The 19,961-nt window shown below is 40.9% G+C and overlaps 1 protein-coding gene and 1 long non-coding RNA gene across 3 annotated transcripts; one reads left to right on the forward strand and one right to left on the reverse strand.

The window, feature by feature from the left end:
• The first annotated feature begins 1,911 nt into the window (after positions 1 to 1,911).
• LOC147796013 (uncharacterized) lies at positions 1,912 to 3,757 on the forward strand. Its single transcript, XR_015423368.1, has 2 exons — positions 1,912 to 2,010; positions 2,347 to 3,757. It is a non-coding gene; the product is annotated as an uncharacterized LOC147796013 (long non-coding RNA).
• LOC110986847 (carotenoid-cleaving dioxygenase, mitochondrial-like) lies at positions 2,685 to 19,614 on the reverse strand. 2 transcript variants are annotated; one of them, XM_022249091.2, is made up of 11 exons: positions 19,314 to 19,614; positions 17,937 to 18,074; positions 13,511 to 13,644; positions 11,809 to 12,075; positions 11,425 to 11,566; positions 10,994 to 11,167; positions 10,303 to 10,580; positions 10,080 to 10,197; positions 6,676 to 6,764; positions 5,438 to 5,549; positions 2,685 to 4,321 (listed from the first exon to the last, which is right to left on the reverse strand). In XM_022249091.2, exons 2-11 carry the CDS (start codon positions 18,061 to 18,063, stop codon positions 4,173 to 4,175), a joined length of 1,590 nt encoding a protein of 529 aa, XP_022104783.1. In that variant the 5' UTR covers positions 18,064 to 18,074; positions 19,314 to 19,614; the 3' UTR covers positions 2,685 to 4,172. The 2 variants fall into 2 exon arrangements, with proteins under 2 accessions (XP_022104783.1, XP_022104782.1); XM_022249090.2 differs by having other exon boundaries at positions 17,937 to 18,410; positions 19,314 to 19,613.
• Positions 19,615 to 19,961: the final 347 nt, after the last annotated feature.

The following is a 19,961-nucleotide window of genomic DNA, read 5'->3' on the forward strand; positions in this document are numbered from 1 at the left end:
GATAGAGCCCCAACACCAACCGTTTGTCCGGTAACTAACAGTACAGCTAAATTACTGAATGAATCTAAATGAATGACAATTACATCTTCATGGCAAAATATCAGAAAAATGCGCCCACCTTTTCCAGAGACAGAGACCGCCGTCGTGACCAAAATTGCAAACCCCAGTGTGCGGAACAGGGTGCTGACTTTCGTCAATCATGCTGCGTAATACAGACGGGAGAGATAGAGCCAATACGGGCGTTTCACAATAGTGCGCCTCCAAAAGTTTGCAATGCGTTGACCAATCACAGTGCGCGAAATCTGTCGACCCAATGCGCGTTTGGAAACGGTCGACAGATTGATCAACTTGTTGCAAACTCTTGGAGGCGCACTATTGTGAATCGCCCGTATTGGCAATAGACGCGCCGAGGCTGAGACTTCTTGGGACTTTTGGCTTAGCCAAAGATTGTATACACTTGGTTTCCAACGTATTAGTCAATAAGATCAGAGCTTGTTAGCTTTGCATAAGGGCTAAGGATACAGAGCTATCGAATTTCATTTTTTGTATATCCATAAATTATGTTAATAATTATTGAGATCACATTTCACATTTCCATAATTAGATACATACATTTTGAATCGGTTCTGACAGGGGCATTTTATTGTCCGAGGCTGATATTTGCTACCCACCGTACACTGTCAGAAAACGTTTCAATTTTCTGCAAATTCTAAAGGAAAATGCCTGGATTGCTGAGCACAAAAATATTCATCAAAGCCAGCTTACTGATTAAAACAAACAAACAAACAAACAAACAAATGCCACAGCCCTGGCATCACCCTGGCTCCAGGGCCTAGTTCGGCTGGGCCAGAATTTGGGACTCCCTTACCCAGTCGATGGTCGAGTTCAGTCATTTTGGTATTTGCACCAACCCTACTGACCTGTTGATGGGTGCTGGAATTAGGCAATCATGCCATACTGCTGGCTTTGAATAAATTCGGCCTACTAAAATTTCGGATGGAGGGAAAAATTGGAATTTTGATAAATTTTCGTTGTCTTTCTAATAAAGGATAAGGCTCAACTGTGGGCTTTTTACAAGTTTTGTGAAGGAAGAGAAACGAATTCATCCCCAGATCATGTTTCAAAACCAAACAATTTGCCCCTTTGCATTGGGGAACATCTCCCGTTCACTCCCACCTTAAATACGCCAAGCTTGCTTAACGTTCAGCAGAATCGAGTTCAGATTTTACACTTGGTGTGGCGAGTAAACCAACAACCTATATTAACTTGATCCGAAATTTATGGGAATGCCAATTCCTTTGTTTGTTTGTTTGTTTGTTTGTTTTTTTTGGTTTTTTTTTTTTGGTATTTCACGTTGAGAGGCATGAATCTCAAGTCACTTTTGTTGGTGTTTTGCAAGGTGCTGAGCGTCGTATTTCAGATTCCAAAATGCTCGCGCGTAACATTAACTCTTGCGATATGCGTATGAGGTTAGTACCTCAGCAGTATTGGAGTCTCCCCGGTACCGGTCAGTCGTCTCTGCATAGGCTGCTTATTTTTCTCTTTAAGACCGCAGAGAACAGTGGCTCGTCAAAATATATGAAGGCATGCAAGATAACCCCCCCCACGTGGGTTCTACGCCATTGGTGTTGCCGACAGACTTACGTACTCAGGCTACTCCCGTGCAAAGCCAGTCGTTTCAGGCAATTCTCCGGTTCCACAAACATCTAAACATGTTTATCGGTCAATAGACCAACTCCTTTTGCATGTATACAGGAGGTTCAGTTGCGCCTTGTGGTCTAGTCTCCTTATTCATTTTCTGGCCTCAGTTGGAACGAAGAAACCCTTATTTTTCACTTGCAGCATATCGGACAAGCGCATTACGTATAAAGGCGCATTTCCATATGCGCGTTAACACTCGTGCCACCGAACGCAACGCACTTGTGTTTTTTAAATTTTAAATGATGCAGTCGTCACTTTGCAGAGGACACTATCTAAACAACCTCCGATCCCTGAGCCATATGCAGCAAGGTATGAGACGGAGAGAACCCCCCCCCCCTGCTTTGTGTTGGTCATTGTCTCGCAGGAATCTGGGCAATTCCTTTCAGACATCTTGGGGGTCGTGTTAAGTAACAATAGTCTGGAATGTGTATAGGGATTGGACATGTTGAGGGGGTACCCCTCGGTCTCATTTCTTGCCGGGTGTACCCTGAGCACTGAAGATGATTTTGGGAGCCGGCTCGGTCCACGTGTTGGGTTTTCAGTCCCTACCTGATTCCGTGGGCTTTACCCAGAATATTCCTCTGGGGTTTTCCTCCCACCTCTACAACTGTAACTGCTTCTCATTGTCTCCCTTAATTTCTACAGGTTTCTTCAGGCTTGCGAGCTACAGCGCATGGCGAGCTTTTGAGGAATCCTTGGTGTCATTACCAGTGTGAAGAAGTGACAAGGTTCACTTGGAAAGAGAGGCGTGGCTCAAAAGGGTAACACAACAACTCTATGGCAGCGATTTAACTGATGAGCAGGATGGTTTAATGAAGAAACTGTCTGTTTATTATACCCAGATAATTAGAAACAGGGGGTAGTGACTTGCAATTGGCCTGGATACAGTAGCAATCTTGAGGAAAGTGCGATTTGTAAATGGAATGGTGGAGCTGAAACCAGTGATGAAGTCTTGGAAATATGGAACAAAAAACCGTGGTGACTGGGGAATAAACAGAAATAAATACTAATAAATTCACTGGAATGCACGTTCATGTGCCCACTAGACGACAACACAATTGTACATGTAACGTTGCAACAATTGTCCCCGATTAAGGCTAAGGTTTGTACTCTAAACTTCTCTTTTTTTTTTTACTAACACAAGAGTCACTATATGATTTTATACCGTAAACACTAAAGAACATATAGCTGTACTCACAATTTTCAGTAATGCACGGTAAGGGCAAATTTGGAGGTATTCTGATTGGAAATGTGCTTGGAAACTATTGAGCGGTCAGTCGACAGTGAGGGACTTTCTTACAACTAGGAATGGTTAACAATAATAATAACATAGAGTGACTGTAAGGGGAATGTCACACACGAAACAAAGGTACATTTTGAATTATTTCAGAAAAATGTTTCTTAGAATGTGTTTTTCCACTGTGCAAAGTCTCAGTTTGTCTTTAGCTTGTAGAAAGGGTTGAAGGCAGTGGCGTAGCCACGGGGTGCCTGCCCCCCCCGCCACAAATTCCCGGTAGCCCCCACTGAAAAAAACGGAGGAATGAATATTGAACACGGCTAACAAAAACTTGCCCCCCAAAACACACCACTGAAAGCTGGTGCCCCCCCTTTAAGACGCTGGTGCCCTTTTGTGCCCCCACCAGTAAAATTCTAGCTACGCCACTGGTTGAAGGTTTCATTTACCCCAGGAGTTTGACTCTGTTCAAAAGTTCATATATAGTATCCCAATCAAAAGTAACATCAACAACAATTACATAAATAAGGGTAGACTGACATTTAACTTTTTCATAATAGATATTGCATCTCAGGAGGTGCCCCTAGTTTAAAATCTATCAGCACGTCTGGTGCATTTTCTGTTTTCATACACATTTTCGCCTCATTAAAAAGTAAAACAAATCGCCTGCCCAGAGCACCGATGCCTAATTACAATAATAAAGTACCTTAGTCATAGTTTAATCCTTGATAATTTTAAAACCACTGGATTTTGTAATAAACACTCATGTGAATATTCTTATTCTTTGTACATTTTGAACAATAAATTTGCCTCTATAAATCATCACAGCCTCTTTCATAAATAATTAGATTTGAAAAGTTGATGGAACACAATAATTATTATCCTGAAAATCTTATCCAAATTAATGAGGTCTTAGAAGCACTGGATTTCTGAATATACACTCACGTGAAATTTATACAGATTTTTGCTTTTTCCACATTTTTGAACTAGAAAATTTGTCCCATTAAATCAACATAGCCTCTCCTTCAAGCATAATTAGAACTCAAACTTGTTACAACACAATTGTCCAAACGTGATTAAAGTTAACGAAAGTAATGGCTATCTTTACATATATTTCTGCCCTTACTGCCTCCTCACATAAGATAACGAGTACTGGGAAATTTTACTCACGTTTTTTTATAAATGGAATGCATTTACTGTTTGTGAGGCATGAAAATGGTGGCATTTCTTGTAATGACTACTTGTGGAGAAACATTCCGTGGTATCCAAAAGACACCTCTGCCTCCACCTCGGCCCGAGCAACCTCCGTAAAATCCCGTGCATCCAACACCAGAAGAAATGAATGTTTCCCTTTTCTGAGATCAACTACCGAGGATAGAACAACTCCTGTAAAATAAATCATGAGGAATTGAGAATTGATACTGAACAATCTCTAAAAAGAGAGGAGATAAAAATGAATTCAACGCGTACATGAGTTAAGGCATACTTCACGAGAAAGCGAACACAAATGCAATTTTGTGACGTTAGATCAAAAATTCACTCTGCGAATTCGCAAAAGTTGAAATGAAAAAAAATTGAACTCCAGCAAAATTTCGATGCAAATCTTTCGTGACGTCAAATTCGCTTCGCTTTCATTCGCCTAGAGTATGAACATGCCTTTACGTGGTCAAGCCACGACATAACTAGAACGTACAGTTTCTTTAATTCCTCGCGATAGGATATAAGTAATCTCATTCCATTGATCTGAACACTGGATGCAAAACATGTAGTTGGAAGTCTCGTTATTTAACGTAGCACCGTAGGTTATAACCATTGGACTGATTAATATTTGGACTATTGAACTTCGGGCAACGAACCCTCGGACAAACGAAACCCTCGGACTATTGACTGTTTAGAGAATTGAACCCTCGGACTATTATACCATTGAACTCAGAATCGAACCTTTGGACAATTGAACCATTGGACTTCTTAGCCCTCGGAGCGTTGAACCCGACTGTGACCCACTGCGCGCTGCATCTAATGATATATCTTTTACAAAAAGCTTAAATACACTGTCTGGAATTGTTTAAAGCAACTGGCTGCATGCGTTTGTTAAACCACAACCGGAGCCCAATCAATCTAACGCCCACGGAAAATATTTCATAATTATTACACGATTACTTTAAATATTTAGAAAAACACAACATCTTCCTCAAAACAAAGAGCAAAGGATTTAATTGCTGCTGTTGTAATGTCATTTAAAGCAATCGTTCTTTCATCAACGTCTAACTCTTTTCATTACTGTGTCATATATTGATGCTGAAAATTGCAGAAGACACTTTGGCATTAAAAAGGAAGGGGCTAAGGGGGAACCTGCCATCTCCAGGAGAAGAGGAGGGAGGCATGAGGGGAGGGAAAAAACTTTGATCTTGTGCGGTTTCCTTTGGAGTAACTTCAATACACCTGTACTTTGCTTGGCAATCCGAATGGTATGGAGTACACCAATGTGCACATGATACCTACCATCATCTTCACTCTTACAATCCGGTGACCTGACAAATATTGGCTCTGACGGAAAGCAGCCATCTTCAAACCACTCTTCAGACGTCACACTTTTGGTGTCTACTTTCAGCAGCTAAATGCCAACACAAATGCGTTTATTACTAATGACAGTACGGTTGGTATGTGGAGAATTGAATTATGCATGATGTACTTGTATTACTCATTAATGTCACTTTGATGATTCTTGTCTTCGATGCTTAAAGTCGTTTTCGAGATATTATGTTTTTAAACTCTGTTCGACAGAGCGAGGGCAAACTTTTAACCCACCACGTACAAAACATATAAAACTATAATCCAAATAGCGTCGTTAACCGCTATAACACTAACATAATTTTATTTCTTCTAATGTCAACATAATGTTTTCACATACCTCTGAGGGACTTATGTGAATTTGTAATTTTTTTGGAAGACGTTGGTTAGTTTACCGTCCAGATTTAAGTGGCGTATAGGGAACACTTGGGAATATACTTTTGTCACGGGGAGTTTCGCTACTGCTAGGTTTTCTCTAAAACAGATTGCATTCGATACAGTTTAGTTCAGATTGATCACAATACATGCACGTCTTCGGGCAAGTAATTTTGACTCCGAATGGTTTTGGTGCGTTTTACGTTTGTCTTCATGGGTCGCACGTCGTCCAAGGCAGAGTTTACAAAGCATACAGTGGAGAGAACAAAACAAGCCTGTCTGTAACTGCCTGACGTTGTTCTGTTGGCGGTTGGAATACTATCAGTATGGATGTGAACAAAACTTGGTTAGCATTTCTGAAATTGAACTATGAAAAGTTATGAGATTACTGAAATGAAAAAAAAAACGGTTTGCACGAACTCTGCCGATGAGGCACTCACTTTTCTGCGCAACAGAATGTGGGCGTTACACAATAGCACCCCCAAGAGTTTGTAACGCGTTTGCAAATCACAATGCGCGAAATCTGTCGACCGAAGAATGCGCGTTTGCAAAAGGTCGACAAATTTCGCGCATTGTAATTGGCCAACGCGATGCTAACTCTGGGAAGCACGTTATTGTGAAGCGCCCGTTTTCATTGCAGATATAGTACAGAAACACTGAACATTGTTCAGACGGGTCATTTTCTCCAGTATCACAATTTAAATTGTGCATAAAAACCACCAGCGGTCCGTCTACCAAGGGAAGAAACAGAGAAAAAGAGGGAGAAAGCGTGAGAGTTAACTTTATCCTTTTACCTTTTGATTAAGTTCCCCGCCGTTTGCGTAGAAGAACCTGTATGGCTTGCCATTGTATAACTCGTAATTCATCCGCGGAAACTCAACATCTGCAAACAGTGTAATTGCAACAAATACACATCATATTAACTAAATTGACGTCAAAAGGATAAAAAGCAAAACTGTAACAAAGAAACGTCTTCATTCATCAACTTTATGTTAATTTTGGTCATAGACGGGCTAAACGTGCCTATACTCGAAATTTAACTATGCTCAGCTTTCATGTCCATCCCTACATTACACCAATCCATTTCATCAACCCCAAAGTCTTTCAGTTTGTGATGTATGCATTAAAGCCTGACATCACTTATCTTCATCTGGCCCGAGCTGAAATAAAAGACTGTAACAACAGTCCTTTGGGACCATAGAGATCACCACAGTAAAACTAGAGGTGACAGGCGAAGTCTTTTACGTTACGGAAATTTGGTTCCAGAACAGAGTGACATGTTCTATTACGCTACCATGTTAACGGGCACGCGATTACGCACTCATGCAGTCCACCCGCAGATATACATGTACAGACCACCAGTGTAGCGCGTAAAACCATGATTTTGCAAAGCGTGGGAAACATTAACTCCAGTAATGGAGATCATGGGCGGGCAAGCAGTGGACGAAACGACGGATGGCAGCGCGTCAGTGCGAATTGAGCATGGCGCACTGGGAATACATGTATTGATTTACATGTGCTCTCAAAATACGTTCCCTTTTTTACTCTTTAGTACTGCTGTCTCTTCTTTTCAAATGTAGCAACCGCATTGTTTCGAATGCGTATGGACCAGATTAAGTAAACAGAGGGTTTTTTTCACAATCGAAAATTGGATTCATAGAATTTTATGGCTGGAATTCATCAACGGTGTGTAAATTCCCCATACCGAGGGGTGAATTTGCCCACGCTTTTTGATTTAGTAGGATGTCGTCTCGGCTACGGTACCCCGCCACTGTTTTGAATGGGAGCTGTCTATCTAGCCTATGGGTTTATATGTCTGTGGGTCCACCCCAAAATGTTCAACGCATGTGAAGCTTACTGACGTCATCAATATTCATATGCTCTTGCGTCTCAGTGCGCTTGTGCGTATGGTGTTCTATCCAGATTAAAGACGGATGCGCCACGATTTGCAGGCTCCCATTACAATGGAGATCCAGGAGTTACATGCATTGATCGCCGTTTACATGGAACCATGGGACTGGAAGTTAACGTGCAACTTCAGCGATCGCCCAATGGGAGCATGAAATCGTGGCGTGTTCGCCTTTGTGACGAAGTCACTTACGAACCGGATGGACGACAGATTGCGTCGCGTCGTCCGGTCACCCCGACAGCACGACGAGACGCCGCGACGCCTCCTTTCTCATTACTTGTGTGCATTGCGTTGTGTCGTGCCATTGTTTTTTGTCGCCATGCGTGTTTTACACGCACACGTACGCGTCCGCGAAGTTCCAAGTTGTTGGTGCGTTAAGGGACAATTTACTTGCTCTGTGCCTTCTCTGGTTCTATCCCAATGTTTGGGACTCACCACGCATGTGTGGACGCTCGTGCGCTGTTTGTGTGGGAAACACTGAACGCAGGCGATAAATTTGTGTTTGTTGGAATCATAATAGACATTTTAAAGGTGGTGTACACCATTGGTAAAATCCCAAAATCAGACTACCGTATTATCCTGAAATATCTTACTTGAAAGAAAGTAGGCCCCCTACACAACAGTTTCAATCAATCTGTAAAATGTTTCCACCCAGAATGCTGTAGTTTTCGAGAAAAACAAAAAGTTTGTTCTCTTTTATTACGATGGTCGGCCGACCATCGTTGGAGAGTTAATCCACTTCGCTCATCACATCCTTTAACAGGCGCAAAATTTCCTATAGCCTATGTAGTGTTTGCAGATGTTGTGGGAGTCTCCATTAATGAACGGATAAACCTAAAAGTAGCTAAAAATATACTAACATTCTTTCACCCAAAACATTGTGAACTGAAATTATGGAAACCTGAGTATTAGGCATAGAGTAGAAAATAAATGGGATCCCCGAGAAGTTGAATTTTATTTAAGGAAAGGTTTTTTAACGGAAAACTTTCCGAATTCAAAATAGGCCTAACCCCTAGATAACAATAGTATGATCCGATATGGCGGCTGTTTCCGAGCACGATGATTTTCGTCAACCAAAAGTACAATTTCCATTTCATTTTTTATTTCATTTATTATTTCGCAGGTCAAATTTACAATGAATAAAACAAAGTAAGTAAAAAAAAATTACATAAAGTAAAGACATAAAAAAGACGAAGGGTAAATATAGCGTCAAACCTTATAAAAAGACTGAGACCCAAACATCAAAATAGTTGCATGCCCCTGCGGGATTACTAACGAGTAAACTAAATCACTAGCAAGTAGTTCTCCTATAGCATGACTAAAAACCCTAAATTGCAAAATCGTGTTCTGGCTCATTCTGCCGAATGCAACAACGAGTTGTTGCTCACTGAACCGGCGAATGATATTAGCCACCCGCTTGTCAACAGTTGCACAGCTAGGCACTCTGCAGACTGAACGCGATAAAACGTACTGCTATCAGTGGCTTGAGATATGTAGCTGCCGCCGGCAAATTTAATCCAGGTACACAATTCTTACCATGACAAATCTTAGCCTAGTTCTACGCCAACACAGTCGGGACTTCGTATTTACGAGGTGGGAATCAGACCATGCCAATGTACAATTTCGGAAGTTTTTGCTGAAAGAAAAATCCGCCAGAGCCAGGAATCAGAGGCAAATGTTAATACTCTTTAATTACATGTTGGAGCCAGTTTATAACTACAAGAGAAGGATAATGTTAACTTTTGGGACAAAAAAGACACCAGTTGGAATTGAATCCAGCTGGGACCGTACTATGCGATATCAAAATGTGAACATCACGTCCATTACACATACACTGTACTATGGAGCTTACTTGGAATCTGGTGGTAATTTTGTAACCTTCACAGCCTTACTCATGCAAAAGCATCAATAAGGGCGCTTTATAGTTGTAGCCGGCTAGTAAACACCGTGCAGTTGAATTTAACCGGCGACTGCTAAATATCCACTCTCTTTCAGAATCAAAGTGTTATGCCTATTTCCGGCAGTTTGTGCGTTTATATTGTCTGTGCCTTACGATGTTTGCTGAGCTAAATGGATCGGACGGTCCATTCATTCCTCAATGGACTTCCACGAGATCATCAACCCACAATGTAGACTGAAAGTTCATCAATTTTGATTTAAAATGCATGGAGAGTTCAATTTTGAGACTACTGAACTGCCCTTTTTAACCTTGAATTATTCTTGCCTTAGTGTGCATAATACTGTATAAGTGTAAACTGTAAAATTGCTGTTGCAAACTACACCCCATACTTCGATCGGCTATGACTTGAGGGACGCAGTAAACTGATCCATCTTCTTTCAGGGTCACATCTGCCTTGAAGATCTCAAGCCAGTTTGGTCTACTCCCGCCACGATAGTCCTCAATTGTCTAGAAAAAATAGGGATTGAGGAATTAACAAATACATGCATTTCTTTTAGAAAAGAAACATTTGTTTATGTCTGGAAACGCAACAAACTTAAACTCAAAAATCACCTCTCCAACTGGGAGAACGAAACGTTTGGCTTTCCCAAACTGTGCTGGTTTAACACCGTTTCTCAGATCCTTTAAATTGATATCACGAAGAATGGAGCCGTCTTCGTAAATGCACATGTCAATCACCAAATGCCCCGCCTCCTCGTATGCATTAATGTGATGAAAACTCAAGAAAGGGATTGATGTGTAAATCTGCGGTAGGAGTTCTCCGGAGTATCGCTTAACCACGTGAAATCTAGTGGGCCGTTCATCATGGAATTCCATTCCGATGATGTAGCCTGTTGAAATAGATAATGACATTGAACTGGATTACAACCATAAATCAATTGGCCTTATTCACAAGTCTCACATGCTGAATTGAAAGCGGAGTCAGCTTTTATTTTAGATTGGTAACCTGAGAATAAAAATGAAAGCAATAAAATACAAGTTCGTTACAAATTAGTGAATTTGTGGTGTGTTAAAGCCACATTAAAAAAGTAAAGAAAAGCAAAGCCTGGAATCCAAAACTATAGTCTGGCAGATCCCATATAACAAAGTACACTGGGTAAGATTCTTTGAACATTATCAAAAATGGCTTCCCTGTAAATACAGTTCACTGGCTCATCATATAGGGGATATAGTTTATAGAGTCACAGGTAATAATTAGCCTTGGATGCGACCCAACCCAACCAACACAATGAAAATGACGCACTTTTGAAGAAGAGCTGTGCGTAGAGTACTTTAAGCAGATTGATGACGGCAGATTGCTCCACAAACACGAAGTAATTGTCCGTCATTGCAAAGCTGTGATAGAAGGTAGGATAGGTACCAGATGCAGGGATGGAACACAGAATCGAGGCGTTACTCAACGGGTCTCCCTTGACATCTGCGTAGACATGATGAGAAGCTGTTAGTTACCGTATGATCAAAGCCATAATTATCATCAACCGTCCTCTGTTATGTCCAACCAACCATATAATTTTCAGTTGAGTGTGAAGCAATTAAAGGCATGTAGCTGGCTGATATGTTTCTGCCAAATTAACGCGTTTCCTGGACAGAGCCATCAAATGAAAAAAAAACCATCAACCAAAACTACGGCACGAACACAAATCCTACAATACTACAGCATTAACTCAGGCGTACCTTGGTCATGTGGAGGTATCTTAATGATGTTGTATGAGCTACGATAAGAGAAGCGAGATCCGAGACCGTAGACTGTACCGTCCTTAGCAGTGTGTGGATGAGAACTGGTGGAGTGTACAGCAATCCGATCCGATATATCCACCTGTTTATCAGCGAGATAACATATTCTGCAGTGATGTGACGCTGCTGTATATTAAATATACTGTTCAAAAAGTTGCTGCTGATTACAAAGTTTTCTTTTGAAGAACAACTCTCTTTTACATAAAGGATTTCCGTAGTTTGAGTAGCTTTTTGAGGTTAACAGTAGCGAGTGTAACCACAAGAAGACTAGAAATTCAAGAATGGAATAATAATGATTATATTTATCATATTTGACCTACTGACCTTATGAAGAGTCTCCAAACTGTTGGGATTCACCTTCCGCATCAGCGTTCCGTCTGTGACAGCGTAAAACTCATCTCCATATTGTGCCCAGTTGATGTTACAGTTGTCAGTGAACGTTCGAGGAACAAATCGCGACAGGAACCTACCTAAATAGCTCTGACAAGGGTCTGGTTGTGCCACCGTGCCGAATTCAGACATAACAATGCGGTTCTGCTCCATGGCTTTGATATAAGAATCACTTCGTAAGAATCTACTTTGGTAGGTCACCTTGCAAAAATGAAGAATATAATCCGATGTAAGTGCAGGGTAATTTTGTCTTAAAACATTTGGCATTTCGCGCTGTGATATCAGAGCAACGCTACGAAGTCTTTCCTCGAAACAGAGAAACACCCTTACCGAATCAAGCCAGCATAAACCTAATTGAATTCGTCTCTTTTTATATCAATGAATATTTAAGATGTCGATGTTGGTTCTGGCGTAAAGAAAAAGAATAATGAAAAATAAAACAAAATAAAGGGGGGGTGCCCTGAACGCTCAAAATGAAGGTGAACCCCAAGCATGCGGGACATATTCTTCGTGATAATTTCTGCCTTTTCAGGAAACATACATACATTTAGCTCAATTTTTTTAAATACATATTACTCTATGCTATAGAGGGATTCCACATTAGCTCCATCTGCGCATATCCGCATCGAAACCGAGGCTCTCTGTGTTGAACTTCGTCGCACGCGCCCGCGGAGTCGACACATTACATGCAGTATCCGGTTCGTAAGTGTGATGCCACGCCCACTGCACATGCAGATACACGACCATCGCAGGTACGTTAGTTCGCGGTAAATTGCCGTTATTTTTTTCTTCTGATTTTACGTGTTGAGTGATCCTGAAAGACTCTTCCACAAAAAGTTGAAGGCTAAAAAGTCTTACTTTAACATTCCTTTATGTATTTTGTGTCTTGACTCCTTACTTTCCATCGTCTGATCGTAAAAGAATTGAAGCTAACACATACAGCCTCGTTTTCAAACGTGGAAATGCGCAGATCGACGTTAAAAGCGTCGTATTGGGATCCCTCTATAACAATACGCACGAGATCTTAATGCTTCTTTTCATTGGAAGCGACAAGATGCAAGTAGTTTTCCCAGTTCTCAGAAAATCCTGTCATCAATATTTTTCTGAGGGCTGTTTTGCTTTCTTCACACAACGCACTCCTTCTCAAAAAAGCAAAAGAAAAATAGCCCCCAGAAAGTCCTTCATAAGTACCCACTAACAAAGATTAGAAGGAATATTGGTGATTATTAACTGCCCAAAGACGCAGTTTAACTCGATACACAAGTAAAAAGTGGAACTTACTCAAAACCGAAAAATCAAAAGTATGACATAAACAGTTATACACAAAGCTATGGAGACACTCCTGATCTCCTTGTATGACTTAAAGCTTCATAGAGGTTTTCATCAACATAAAATAAAAAAAAATAAAGTTTCTTCCTCCTACTGCTTCAAAAGAGGTGGAAAATGTTAGCAACATTGAAGGAAAAATTCCTATATAAATTGAAACAATAAGTTAGATTGCACGTCTCCTTTAAAAATCATCAATGGCAGGTGTGAATGGGGGGGAGGGGTAAAGATGTATCTCACTACAAAGAGAGGGTGCTGGGTGTGCTCACACGTACACGTTCCTGTGACATATCCATTAATGTTTCTTTACCATGCCCTTGTGGATATTATAGCGCAGTAAAACTGCCAATCCATCGAACCAATGTTCGTAAGTGTCCGGTCCGACATCAAATTTTCCGGGCCCGTTGCGAAGCAAGCTACCATCCACCCACTCAGGAACTTTACCTTGTTCAAGAAAAAAAGAATCCAGGAATGACACTGAAAAGTGTGAGCAGCATTTGACTCAAATTAAGATTGTCCAAATATAATGTATCCTCAGTGTAAATTATTTTCTAATCTTGAGGATATCCTACTGGCGAGCAATTTAAAGATTCATTTTTCCATTAGGTTGCTTTCTCATACATGCACACCTGCTATTTTCGCAGTACATGATTTATATCTTTGCTGATACACAAAGACGTTTTCTAATTCCCGCAAACTCTTATCAGATTTTAGTCAGGGATGATCAAGATAGCATATGTTATGATTAATTTATAGATATTCGCTTCAGTGAATACATCTTTAAAGAATTTTCAATTTGGCATGTTCTTTAATTTCTCTTCTCTTTCTCACAGCTGTTTTTACCCAATCTTGTCATTCTTCACCTATCCTGCGAATCTCGTGACTAAGATGTATTGTGGAAGTCATTTCCTTATGAAAAGGCTCTAAATATAGACCTGCGCAGCAGGGGAATAAACAGCTGTAGGCATGCGGGCAATATTGTGTCAAAGATGACAGCCTGTCTCCTTATTCCCAGATTAACTGAAATAACAGTATGAAAGGACTAATTCCAATTCCATAGAGCTACAGAAGACAAAAGCCATTGGCAAACTTCCTGCCTTTGCGATATTAGTTACAGGTACTTCGGACAGGCGTTATACATTTATACATGCAGGTCTGCCTTGAGGCACCATGCATTTGAAACAAACACAAAGGTATCAATGTAAACAAAAATGTATATATAGAGGTGAAAGAACCATTGAACAGCATCGCTCAAACTACAAGACAAAAAGACCTTTCAATTCTCTTCATTAATTGCTGTTAATAAGAATGATTGACATTTCATTCTTAGGATCTTTAAAAAAATTCCTACGGGGGGAAAATTCAACGAGGCCGAAAAGTGCAGTATTGAAATTTAAATAATCTGTCCATAAAAATATTATTTCAGTACAACCAACCTTCCTCATCTTTATAATTGCTTCTTATGAGCAGACTTTTTGATGAGTTATTCTAGATGGGAATTAGGTGAATGAATGATAACTGTATTTAACGTTCATCTAAGCAAACAAAAATAAATAAATAAAAAAATAAACACGATATCAAGATATAAAGCTTACACTCAATCGTTTGTGGGCAGTACACAAATAAGTCGAGAACCAGGCTTTTCACATTTCTATCTCCTATACTCAACGTAAAGAAGCTCTTTGGCTGATTACACAGATGGTCTGGAATAGATGCGTTATAATTCTCAGTAATTGCTCAATTATTTATTTATTTAAATCTTTGGACATTAAACAAGGAAAATCATCGTTGGCAGGGGATGTCGAGGGAACGCAAAAGTTAAAAGAAAGCCCTGTGAACCCCTACCAACAGTAATATATATATATGTATTTATAAGAACCAATATGATAACTAAAATAACAGTTATCATCAGTCGGTATATCAAAATGTCGTAGTCATTTTGTCAACCTAAGTACACCGCTTAAATGTGTTCCCACATCGCACATCACAGGCTCAGCGCAGCGCGCTACAGAGCACAATAGATAAGGGTCCAGTCCACTAATTCAAGCCCCATTGAAAACAGTGTAATATCAGCATCGTTCGGGGCCCAATAGCATGCACGCCAACATCCCTGAGATTTCTGAAACACAAATGAAATTCTCGTCTGGTCACTTATCTTTCAATTTCTTTTTAATTTTTTGTGGGTTATCCAATCACATTTTTAATTATTCCCACAAAACAAAATCACCCCCCAAAAAGTGATTTTTCCGAAGTCTGATTGCAGCCATTTTTCAAATGGCAACCCTCAACTTTCTGGGGAACTTAGGACCATTTTTCAACCGTAGTTTTTAGCCCTTCTGCTCTCATATGAAAGCTCAAAGACCCAGGGAGTTGATCCTGGCAACGATTTACACAATCTCAGCATTTTGGGGGCCAAACAATCCCCCTTTTCAAAAGATACTGGGGGGGGAGCACTTTTAATGCTAATGAGTTGGTCAAAAATTCTCACTTGAATTAGTGGTTTGCGCCATAAGCTCCCGGTTTGTGTTTAGCGTTCTCGGAGCATACCATTCAAACCACAGGGGTGTGTAGCATGCTTACATACATGTAGCTTGCTCAAACTCCATTTTCCCCACTTATAATTGCCGCAAACATGCAAATATCTGAATGTACATGATCTTCAAAACATCGCCTATATACTGATTAAACAATGCACAGAATTACGGATGGTTAAGAGAGGTTTTTACCATGGAAATGAAGAGGCGAACCCGAACATAAATGACACAGATGAAGTCCACGTACGTGCCATAGGTCGAGTTCGGGCGGCCTGTTCTTGACGCGGGTTTCTTGTTCTCGCGCTCGAACGGCGGGAACACGACTCAAGAACACTGTTCCCGGAACAGGATCACGCACCACCTCCTTGTCAGGGTTTTACAGGAATACACGGGAAAACTCGTGAGATTTTTTATTTTTGAACAGCCGCAAAAAATATCGAGATAGCACACAAAGCCAGGGACAATGGGAAATTTTTACAAAATTAACAATACTCATTTTCCATAGCAAAGAAATAATAAATGTTCCTTTTTAAAAAGAAAAGAATTCAGCCCAGCTTTCCAAAGTTTACTCTGAAAGAATGTACATGGATGCCGCCATGATGCCACGGACGTGTATAATAAAATCTGGATTCGCAATGCCCTCAATCAGCTCAATGAATCCACTCGCGGCCATTTTCCGAGCCGAATACAAAGCTTTCCTGGCAATGCCCGCCTTTATTTTCCTGACGTCAATAGAACGGAGCCAACCCACGCTTTTGTATTCGGCTCGGTAAAATGGCCGCTGGTTGGCTTCTTTTAATTTTTCATACAAAGGCGTTGCAAGTCCAGGTTTTTCTTTATATACGTCCGTGCATGATGCGTGCAACAACCAGCAATAAACGGTTGTACGTTCCCGGTGTCCGAGCGGCCGACTGACGAACAACAAATCGAGCGGTTCGTGAACATAGGAGAACAAGCCGCCCGAACTCAGCCATAGTGTGCAATGTACTATGTGTGAACACGTGGCCGGCAACTAGCGAGGCGCTTGGTCGAAGTTTAAAAGAGCTTCTCTGATTAGATCACAAATTTGACAGGTCAAGAATTTGACCAATTGAAATTGAGCTTATATGACAATACAAATTATTTTATGAGCTTTACAGACGCGTGGGAACTAGTTTTATACGATGTGTAGTTCGTGAGTTAGGTCAGTGTACAGTGGTGCCGGTCACCAAGTTGTTATGAAAAAAAAAACACCTCCGTGCCACAGAAAACGTGAACATTGCACAATTGGGGGTGAATTTTGACAGGTCTGTTCTTTCAATAAAAAAAAATAGCATTATATATGTGTATTTACATTGGAAACCAAATAATTACATAGTGAAAGAACTGTTGTGATACGTTGAGCTCAGTGTTTTGGAGTTAAGCCCTCATTTGCTCCCAAATGGCAGTTCCCTGATTTTCCAGCCCAGTTTTGACTGTATTTTGTAGTGTCTTGCCAACGGTGAATAACGTTACATAACAAACTGATATGGACGGTAAAATGAGTCGCGAGGGGCTCCATTAAATGGACTAGTGCTCAATTACAGTGAATGAAATATTGCGTGTAATATCACAGGAACGCCGGGGTCCAGGATTTTTTTGTTTTGGAAGGGGTCGGAATCTGCCGGGGCCGGTGGGGGGGTTCTGTAATAGTCGCCATTGTTGAAACCATTTAATCTCTTTGTTTTGTCGTCAACCAAATACACAAAAAGGCCCTCAAAGGGTTTATGTTTTAGGGGACTTTGAACTTTAGACGTACGCTGCTAAGCACGAGAAAAATAAAATTGGCTGTGAGCAGGGGGCCGGGAGTGGACGTCGACCCCCAAACCCCTCTGGATCCACACCTGTATCTGTGATCCTGTGCGGACAGACCTCTGTCAAATGTGTATTTATTCACATTACGTACATGTACAATGTAAATCATCAGAGGTCCAAGATCATCGACAAAGGTACATGAAGCTTATAGGAACTCAGACAAGGTTAGGTCGATCAAATATTAATACAGGTGTGAACGACAGGACAAAACAGGATGGATGGCACATACTTCACCCCTCATCCTGAAACTGCCATACCCTTGTACACTGCGTCAGGTTTTCTCCCGCTGCGACAAATATCTGCTTTCAGAGAATTTCAAACATGATTTAACGGGAAAGGTGGACGACTGACCAAGAAAACGGTTCTTACCTTTAATGTTTGCCTGCAAAGGTTCTACTTGTTCCCTGCTAAACGAACGAAAGAGCCCTGGGAATCCAGTCTCGCCATCTCTCGGAGTCCATGGTTTTGCATCATCACTGTCCTCCGATGCCATCATGTCGCCACTCTCTGATGAGAATAAACCAGTGAAGGAGGCACTGTTTCCCAAGGCGACTGGTGATCTACTGCAGTGATCACCTTGCATGCATATCAGCAGGTTAATACGTCAGTATCATAATCGAACCAAACAGATGTACAGACAATACATCGCACGGTCATCTGAATAAATGTGTGTGGGTGAATGACATCCTTGACAAAGAGATGGCCTTTACGTATGCCAAATAGGCCTACTGTAATTTGCAAATAATGATTTCAACATCCATGATCATGCATGCATGAGCAAGCCTGGTTGTGTTGGTTGGGTATGTTGATGAGGTGTTTGCCACCCATGCCGTCACGACCTCACTGTTTAAAGTAAATGTTCTTATTTTAGTCCGAATTATCCTCTGAAATACAATATAAAATAAAAATTTAAAAATAACAAGAAAAAATTAAGACAACCAATGCTCACCCCACAACCAAAATTAAGCTCAATAAATACATGAAATAAATCCAACAATTTCTGTCCGCCAAGTAAAGACGGAAGGCTTTTGTGAATTTTAGACTAAAATGAGTAAACTGGGTTTGTTTGCGGTAGCACCCTGGATATATCTCTTTTTGAGGAGGTGGGATTCTGAAAAGAACCTGTGAGTGTAAATGTCAAACGTTTTAACTTTCCCTTTATTCCTAAAAGAGTTCGGTTAATCCTTTCACAAGCTCCCGACTGTATGATATAAATTTTCTCCCAGAAATTATAACACTTTGGGAACTAGGCATAAAGTGTTTCATTTATTCCTAGACTATTCCAAAGGGTTTTTATGGGGATTGCTGAAAATATGTTCTGATTGCTTTTTTTCGATCTTTTTTTACCAAAGGCTGTATGCTGTGTAAGGTTATAGTCAGTCAGAATTTCGTGGCACATAGGTAATTTGAAAAGGAAGGTGATTTATAAACTATGGAAAATTATGATACAGTCAATAATGATGGGAAAATTATTATGCTGCTGTCATTTTGAATGTTTGTCTTTTTCCAACGAACAATCAAAGTATTGTTTCATTGTAATGTATTGGTGATATTATCAGACCAGTAATTGTTGAATTATTCCTTCGTGTCATAATCGTGCCAACGTTTTGCAGGTGTTTGGATCTTGCTACAAAAAGTAATAACGGTAAACACATCGCATGTCACAAATGTTACACTACAAAGGTGACTATCAACATATCAAGGCTTGCCAGCATATACATGTACATGTACATGTCTTTATCTCACATATGTCGAGGAGTCCTCACGATGACTCTATGATGATTTCACAGTTGGTAACCAACTTCTGGTACAGGAATCTTATAGGGCACTAAGTGAACTAGGCACATCAGTCACTTCCAACGCGCGCACATAATGTTGAGACCAAATTGTCTCAAATGGAGTTTGTCGTAAATCAAACGGGAACACGGGAACAAACGAGAAGTCCCACTCTTATGCTTGAAACACCGTGACGCACTCATCAAAAGTCACACGGCAATACTATGGTGCACTATTTACGACACACATTTCTCTCTCTCTTTAGCCTCCCTCCAGGTGACGCAACTAGCAAACGCGACAGCACAACGGCACCGTCGCCTTCTTGCTATTAGGTTTGTACTCACATGACGTGTCGCGGTGTGTGTCGCACTGTGCCATCGTCCGTCGCGTCGTGTTGGCTTAGGTCGTTTCCTCGTTGCATTTTTTTCTGCCTAAACGTCGACCCTTCCGTCGCCCGTCGCGTTGCACCATCGTGCGTCGCGTCGTGTTTCAGGTGACGTAATAGGCAATGTGACGCACGACGCGAGGCGTCGTGTGCGTCCAAACGTAATGGCAAGAAGGCGACGGTGCGCGTCGTGCAGTCAGGTCGCGTAGTTACGTCGCCTGGAGGGAGGCTAG

The sequence above is a fragment of the Acanthaster planci genome, linkage group LG19 (assembly GCF_054643075.1).
Source record: "Acanthaster planci isolate LZ-2023a linkage group LG19, COTS_SCS, whole genome shotgun sequence".
NCBI classification, from domain to species: Eukaryota; Metazoa; Echinodermata; class Asteroidea; order Valvatida; family Acanthasteridae; genus Acanthaster; species Acanthaster planci.